At 32.4% G+C, this 8,186-nt stretch overlaps 1 protein-coding gene across 1 annotated transcript; it reads right to left on the reverse strand.

The window, feature by feature from the left end:
* Positions 1-2,195: 2,195 nt before the first annotated feature.
* On the reverse strand, positions 2,196-3,853 carry LOC105339503 (GTP-binding protein GEM). Its single transcript, XM_011445073.4, has 4 exons — positions 3,224-3,853; positions 3,036-3,121; positions 2,743-2,926; positions 2,196-2,592 (listed from the first exon to the last, which is right to left on the reverse strand). The coding sequence occupies exons 1-4, from the start codon at positions 3,726-3,728 to the stop codon at positions 2,399-2,401; spliced, it is 969 nt and encodes a 322-aa protein (XP_011443375.3). The 5' UTR covers positions 3,729-3,853; the 3' UTR covers positions 2,196-2,398.
* Positions 3,854-8,186: the final 4,333 nt, after the last annotated feature.

The raw sequence follows: 8,186 nt of genomic DNA on the forward strand, positions 1-8,186 counted from the left end.
GAGTTGTGCCCCTTGGACGTAGAAAAATTCCAATTATTTGCAGTTTCCATTCATTTTTTTCGAAGAGGATGCACATATTGAAATGAAATTTGGTATACAGGTTAATCATAATAGTATCTAGGTCAACTTTGATTTTGAGTGCGAGGGAGCAATTTTCAACAGAGTTATGCCCCTTGGACGTAGAAAAATTCCAATTATTTGCAGTTTCCGTTCATTTTCTTTGCAGAGGATGCACATATGAAAATGAAATTTAGTATACAGGTTTATCATAATAATATCTAGGTCAACTTCGATTTTCGATACGATCGAGCAATTTTCGACAGTCTTATGTGCCTTGGACTTAAAAAAATTCCAATTATTTGTAGATTCCGTTCATTTTCTTTGGAGATGTTTCCAAGGGAGGGAGGAGGTATAAGTGTTTTACAATCATCTCTTGTTTCTAATTAAAAGATGATATGATTCGCCTGATTAATACAAATATTTGACTTTTGTTCAACAATCGGGCGGCTATTGAAATTGAAACAGCCGAAATTATGTTTTTAAACCACCACCGTGCGCATTATTGGTGTTCTTATATCAAAGAGATCTCGAATTCGTTGTCAATTTCATCCTACAAATGTTTCTAGGAAACCCATAAAGAGTCTTGAAACACAGGGTCAAGCATAGAAAGGAAGCAGCACGTTGTTGCCAAGTGATGTCACCATTTTTAGAGGATCATTAAATTCAACTTGAGGATGTTGGCACCTGAAATAATAGTAATGCCAATCATCTAAAAACCACTTAGGTATAAAGATGGGGACCTAAATGTTCATTTCTTTCATTTGTGACCCATGTCAGATGCCATTTTTTTAGATATAGGGCCCCAAACAGAAATGAATACTTTCCTGAAAATGTTGCTAAGATTTGACATAGAAACTAATAATTTGAAGAAATCAAATATTTATAAATTAAACTATTATTTAGTTATGATCTTAATACAGTATGAAGTTGAACACATGTGGTGACTATAAATGTAAAATCTAAGTCAAAGTTTAAAATTATTGCTTAACTGGCAGTACATAATGAACACAACAACAGATGTTACTAAAATTTAGAGTTATCAAATTGTAACGAAAACAAAAAAATTAATGTAATGTAATCTTTCCAAAACTTTGCATACAAATAGACATACATTTAATGTATCATTCAAAAGTAAAACAAGTAGGGGTCACACCTCAAAAATTTGAGATATAGCATGAATTAAGCAAATTTTAGACCAAAATTGGAGTTAATTTTTTCTTAACTTCTATGAAATATAGGCTAAATATGCCAAAATATATCGATAGAAATATCAAAATATTGTTTGAATATGTTTTTCAGAATATCACGAATCTATCGTAATACACAAACTATCTAGAAGCTTGGTCTGCGCGGAAAATTAGGAAGCTAAAGTAACAGTACTCTAAAACATTGAGTTATGAAAATTGTTCGTTTCCTTCTTAAAAAACTTCCGCCACAAAATATAGTCCCTTACTAAACTCTGTAAAAATGTAATAAAGTTTATTTGGCTAACCAAAACCTAAGGAGTGAACCTCTTTAGGACGTCCTGATATAATGTGCAAACCATGATTGATTCCTCAAAGATGCATCAAAAGTAACATTAATTGTGTCATTTCTTTCCAGTAAAGAAAAATATATTTGATTTTAAAAATATGTTTCTTTTAATAAAAAAATATGTTTCACTATAATATGAAATGATTTATTTTCTGTCACAAATTACTCTTATAGTATTGAGTTAGATTTTTCGTGAAATCTCGTTCAATGTTAAAATCCACTTATTAAAGACATTTTATTTGCGGATATGGTCACCATTTCAATGAAGTAGTTTCTTTTAATAACAAAAGTTTTGGTAAACAAAACCTCTCTCAGTCTTGTTGCATAAGTAGAAAATTTAAAATTAAATGAAATTGTATATAAATATAATCTTATTTTGACTAAATTTTATCTGCTTCTACTTTAACTGTGTAGGTAAAATTGCATTTACCAAAAAAATTTCTGATGAGAATCAATTTTGATTATTACGTCATTTGATATAAGATATATTATTGGATAAATGCATTTTATAGAAAACTTCTCAAAATAACCGTATATACTGGAAAAGAATTTCTATCACAATTTGCGTTGAATTGTTAATATTTAAAGGAATTTGATATTTAGTCAGCTTCTTGGTTCAGTAAGTTAAGAACCAAACAATACATGTTTCAACTTTAAGATACATATATTAAAAAGGATCATTGTACACCAGTTTTTCATCATTTATTGATATTTCCACATTGTATAAGAGTGTTAATATTTTTTCGTTTTTGGTTTTCAATTGACTTGGTCAGCAATTATCACACTTGAGAGCACGCAGCGTTTCTTATCTTGTGAAAGCACGCTGAAGTCTACGTCGGACAGCGTTGACAAATCCATGGAAACATTGTTTCTGTGTCTCTGTCACAGATTCGTCTACCTGCTTAATGATTTCTCTGAACAGTTCGTCCAAATTGTACTTCATCGTAAGAGAAGTTTCGAAATACTGGCAGTTGTGAATATCAGCTACTCGTATGGCTTCTGAAGGGGAAATATACGATTTGAAATTTAAAAAAATGTTAATTAAAAAAAAACTCGGGCGTAACTTACATTATATGAATACAAAAACTTGTAAATTTCATTTTTTTATGTAAAGGCCAGAACTTTGAAAAGAAGTCTGAAATAGCTTACCATTTGTTGATACCTTGCGATACCGAATCATGTCTGATTTGTTTGCCACAAGAAATATAGGAATGTTCTCTCGATGATTCTTCCTGATGTTCTGGACGCAGAGTTTCGCGAACTGAAATGAAGCTTTGTCCGAAACAGCGAACATGACGATACAAGCGTCTGCCTCTTCGTCCTCACTCGACGTCTGCAATTTAAAAAATAATATGATTAATTAATCTAGTGTATATTGTTATCAGTTTGCATTTTGTCCGTTTGACATTATCATTGTAGGAAGCAATTTTCATATCACTTACTGTTTCGTAAAGAGCATCTTTTTTCTCAAAGGTAAAACACCTCAAGGAATCAGAATTTGTACACATGATGGTGGCGTATTGCTGACCTGAAATGCAGATACTGTACATTTAAAAAAAAAAAATTCCTGTAAAAATTTAAAAAAAGTAATAAAAAAACCCAAAAAACCTAAGATACAAAGTCCTCCTACCTTTGCATGAAAGATTTTCTGATGACTGCAGAAGGTGAAGAAAACTTTTTCTTCCAACGTTGGATTTACCGTATACCTCAATAAGCTTGCCTACATTTTTTTCATCATACGGAATTGGCACCCAGTTAAAGTCATTTGCTGATTTCGAGGATGCAGATTTACATTTGAGTTTGCTTGGTCGCATTTCTTTTTGCACATCATTATTGTTTTTCAGAACAAGACCTCTGTTTTTAACTTGGAAGTTGATTTTATGCTTTACAAAGGCGTCTGAATGACTAAATCTTCGGTGGTCAATGACGAACCGTGTTTCAACACATGCAATCTTACGAGGATTATTCACAGAGAGTGAACGCACCTTGTCCTTGGTTCCTGTCAACGTGTGGCGATTTAGATTACTACAAGATTCCGAATTCTCTCTGTCATTCGTTAGCATTTTGTCTGCTGCTAAGCACACTATTCCTTTTCTAAGTGCTGAAATTCTTCTGTTTTCTTTTAAAATCGGCATTTCGTCGCTTTATGTGCAGCTTTCAGCTGTGTTTGACTTTATATACCAGTGAGCGATCGTGGGTTTACCGAGAAATACATGTCTATTAACACTTTTCTCGCTGTTAAAAATATGTTTACGGATAGAAGACATTCATTAAATTTCTATAGTAAACAATTAGTACTTATTTGTCTGATATACACACATGACTGCATGGAATTAAACCTGATAATAGTCAACAAAAAACACAATTGCCATTTATCATTTATGGGTAAAATACAATTTCGATTCAAAAACAAATTAATTGTAAACAGTTTCAAAAATAAGGCGATTGTTTTGATTCAAAAACAAATCTAGGATTTTACAAAACTGAATATTATTTCTTCTGCTCATAGGTTTTATCATTTATGTACAATTTGTATTTTATATCAAATATGCACTTTGGTTAACTTTTTAAACTTTATTTCGAAGGCTTGTAAATGATTTACATTTAGTTAAAGAATAAGGAATCATTCTTTGAGTATTATGAGGTGATAATATTGGTCGGGGCGTGATGAAATCTATCATTATTGGATTTGATCATGCCCCGACCAAAAATGTCACCTAACAATATTCAAAGAATGATTCCTTATTACTTACTGGTATATTTATTTACCATTTAATATTAGAATATTAATTATTCAAACCCCGCTTGTGTCCCAGCAATACGTCATCTGCATCTATTTTACTGTACATTACAAAATCGAATCGAATAGTGTTATCACAGACAAAGTCATTGAAAATTGTAAATATTATAGAAAACAACAAGGAATATCTGATTGGATATCAAATATTTTAAGAAGTTGTTTATGAAAATTCATTTATAGATTGGTTAAGAAAGAAAATTAAATTTTAATCCGACATCCTTTGCCGGAAATTCAAATTAATCAATCAGCTTATTTACAAAGTTTGAAATGATACGAGGATGCCAGTGCAAGGCGGAAAGATTTTAAAGAGGTTCGCTCCTTAGGTTTTGATTAGCTATTTTGGGTCACCTCTTGTTTGAAAATTCTGTATCACAGATTAATTCTAGTAGTATATTTATATTTTACAATGCCAAACAAACTTTATTGAATACAATTGGTTTTTTTTAGCTCACCTGAGTTGAAAGCTCAAGTGAGCTATTCTGATCACATTTTGTCTGTCGTCCGTCTGTCCGTAAACTTTTCACATTTTCAACATCTTCTAAAGAACTCCTGGACCAATTTCAACCAAACTTAGCACAAATCATCCTTAGGCAAAGGGGATTCAAAGTTGTGAAAAATAAGGGTCACACCCGTTTTCAAAGGGAGATAATTAGAAATTAATGAAAAATTTCGAGAAATTTTTTAAAATTTTCTTCTCAAGAATCATAAAGTCAGGAAAGCTGAAACTTGTGTGGAAGTATTCTCAGGTAGTGTAGATTCAAAGTTGTGAAGTCCATGACCCCTGGGGGTAGGGTGGGGCCACAATGGGGGCTCGAAGTTTTACATTGGAAAATATAGAGTAAATCTTTAAAAATCTTCTTCTCAAAAACTAATCAGCCAGGAAAGCTGAAACTTGTGTGGAAGCATCCTCAGGTAGTGTAGATTCAAAGTTGTGAAAATTGTGACCCCCGGGGGTAGGGTGGGGTCACAATGGGGGCTCGAAGTTTTACATAGGATTATATAGAGTAAATCGTTTAAAAATCTTCTTCTCAGAAACTAATCAGCCAGGAAAGCTGAAACTTGTGTGGAAGCATCCTCATGTAGTGTAGATTCCAAGTTGTGAAAATCATGACCCCCCGGGAGTAGGGTGGGGCCACCATAGTGGGTGTTAACGTTTCACATAGGAATATATAGAGTAAATCTTTAAAAATCTTCTTCTCAGAAACTAATCAGCCAGGAAAGCTGAAACTTGTGTAAAAGTATCCTTAGGTGTTGTGAAAATCATGACCCCCGTGGGTAGGGTGGGGCCACCATAGTGGGTGTTAAAGTTTTACATAGGAATCTAAGAGTAAATCTTTTAAAATCTTAATCTCAGAAACTAATCAGCCAGGAATGAAACTCATGACCCCCGGGGGTAGGGTGGGGTCACAATGGGGGCTTGAAGTTTTACATAGGAATATATAGAGTAAATCTTTAAAAATCTTCTTCTCAGAAACTTATCAGCCAGGAATGCTGAAACTTGACTGGAAGCCTCCTCAGGTAGTGTAGATTCAAAGTTGTGAAAATCATTATCCCTGGGGGTAGGGTGGGGCCACATTGGGGGGGGGGTGTTAAAGTTTTACATAGGAATATATAGAGTAAATCTTTAAAAATCTTCTTCTCAGAAACTAATCAGCCAGATGATTCTTTATAACTGTTAAGACTTTGTCTCCAGGACAATTCTTCGGCCTCACAAGAAGGTTCAGAGTTTGATGTAGTTTTATATCCCATATATAAACAATTGTTAAGGATCTTTTTGAGAACTGCAATACTCTACATGTGATATGACTATAAAATCATCCTGTTAGAAAGGGGACTAATGATTATGAACATAAGAATATCCAGGGGGAAAATGGATTTTATTTATACAGGATCTACATGTATTATTGTACTTTGTCCAGAGTGTTTGTATTGTGACTCCATCAAGCTGATTTTATCATACCTATTGTTCCTCAGGTGTGCGATGTGACCCATGGGCCTCTTGTTAAAAAATTACATTTTTACAGAGTTTAGTGAGGGGCTATATTTTATGCCAGAAGTTTTCAATAAGGAAATGAACAACTTTCAGAACTCACTAGTTTTAGAGTACTGTTACTTTAGCCTCCTAATTTTCAACGCAGACCAAACTTCTAGATAATTTGTGTATTACGATAGATTCATGATGTTCTAAAACATATTAAAACAATATTTTAATATTTTTATACGTTTATTTTGGCATATTTAGCTTATATTTCATAGAAGTTCATAAAAAATTAACTCCAATTTTGGCCTAAAATTAGCTTATTTCATGCTGTACCTCAAATTTTTGAGATGTGACTCCAACTTGTTTAACTTTTAAATGAGACATTAAATGTGTATAAATCTTTTTGTGTGCAAAGTTTTGGAAGGATGACAATACTCAAATATTTTTTATTTGCGTTATAATTTGATTACTCCAAAATTTTGTAACATATCTTGCTGTGTTTCTTATGTACTGGCCTTTGCAGCCACCATTTAAGCAAGATTTTTTTTAAACTTTGACTTAGATTTTACTTTTGTAGTCACTACTTGTGTTCAACTTCATACTGTATAAAAATCATATCTAAATAATAGTTTAAACTATAAATATTTGTTTGATTTCTTCAAATTATCAATTTTCATGTCAAAGTTTTGCAAAAATTTCAGGAAAATTATCATTTCTGTTTGGGACCCTATATTTCTAAAAAAAAAAAAAAAATGGCTTGTGACATTGGTCACAAATGAAATAAATGAAAATTTTAGGTTCCAATCTTTATATCCAAGTGGTTTTCGGATGCTTGGCATTACTATTATTTCAGGTGCCAACCTCCTTAAGGCGTTACGAAAAATTCCACGAATGATTTTATTTTTTTAATGGAGTCGTCTTAGACTAACGAACAAATATAGATCAATGACAAGTTTACATGTAGAGTTTATCTTAGATCTAGATAAGTCACATTTGATTGTTCTTTCTTGAAATTTAATAATTGGTTTTCTTAAAGTTAAAAAAAAAAAGAACGGATGTTTTTGTACGCCATTACATTGACATGAGATAATTCCATCCTAAAATTCCATCCTAAAATCTTGCAACAAGGACAATGAAACCTATAATCTTGGTAAAAACTGAAAAACTATGAAAATAGATTGCATGACCGAATATTGAAAAGATGCAAGACTGATAGAAAACAATGTTCCCATATTTGTTAACTTTCAAGATAGCTTTTATGTTTATATGTTTTCATAGATACACTAAAGATGGTTATTATACATGTTTTATTTAAAACAGAAGAATCCAATCGACTTATCAACATCAGGACATTATGGCCATTAATGAAAATACATGACTTTAACTCCCACATATGTGATAGTACAGAAAAAAGTATTAAATCAATACAATATTACTATGTGGCCAGATTGGCGCAGTTTTGGGGCCTGAATCCTTGTTCGAGGGACAATGAATTTCATTTTAGATGAAGCACTTGGTGGACATTATCATGTATTTATTTTTTTCTCAAATATATGGGTGGAGTTTTTAAGGTCTAAAACATTTTACTATTTTGCTATAATAGAGCAATATAGTAGACAGGGGTCATGAATTTCACAATTTAGGTTGAGGGCTTCATGACATCATAACCATTCATTCAGTTGTTCTCAAATATTTAGGGGAGTAGAGAAGAAGGTTTTCTAAGATTTGTTTTATTTTTACTATATGACCATGTAAGCCCCACTCTACGGTCTGAACCCCTGACCCAGGGGCCATGAATTTCACAATTTTAGT

The sequence above is a fragment of the Magallana gigas genome, chromosome 3 (assembly GCF_963853765.1).
Source record: "Magallana gigas chromosome 3, xbMagGiga1.1, whole genome shotgun sequence".
Lineage (NCBI taxonomy): Eukaryota > Metazoa > Mollusca > Bivalvia > Ostreida > Ostreidae > Magallana > Magallana gigas.

What these genes read in the sequence shown, in the direction of transcription:
- LOC105339503 (XM_011445073.4), bottom strand. Translation starts at nt 3,728, where the DNA reads ATGCCGATTTTAAAAGAAAACAGAAGAATTTCAGCACTTAGAAAAGGA. An exon ending in AGAAAATCTTTCATGCAAAG is followed by an intron (nt 3,122 to 3,223) that starts GTAGGAGGACTT and finishes TCTGCATTTCAG; the next exon opens with GTCAGCAATACGCCACCATC. An exon ending in TCGCAAGGTATCAACAAATG is followed by an intron (nt 2,593 to 2,742) that starts GTAAGCTATTTC and finishes TTTCCCCTTCAG; the next exon opens with AAGCCATACGAGTAGCTGAT.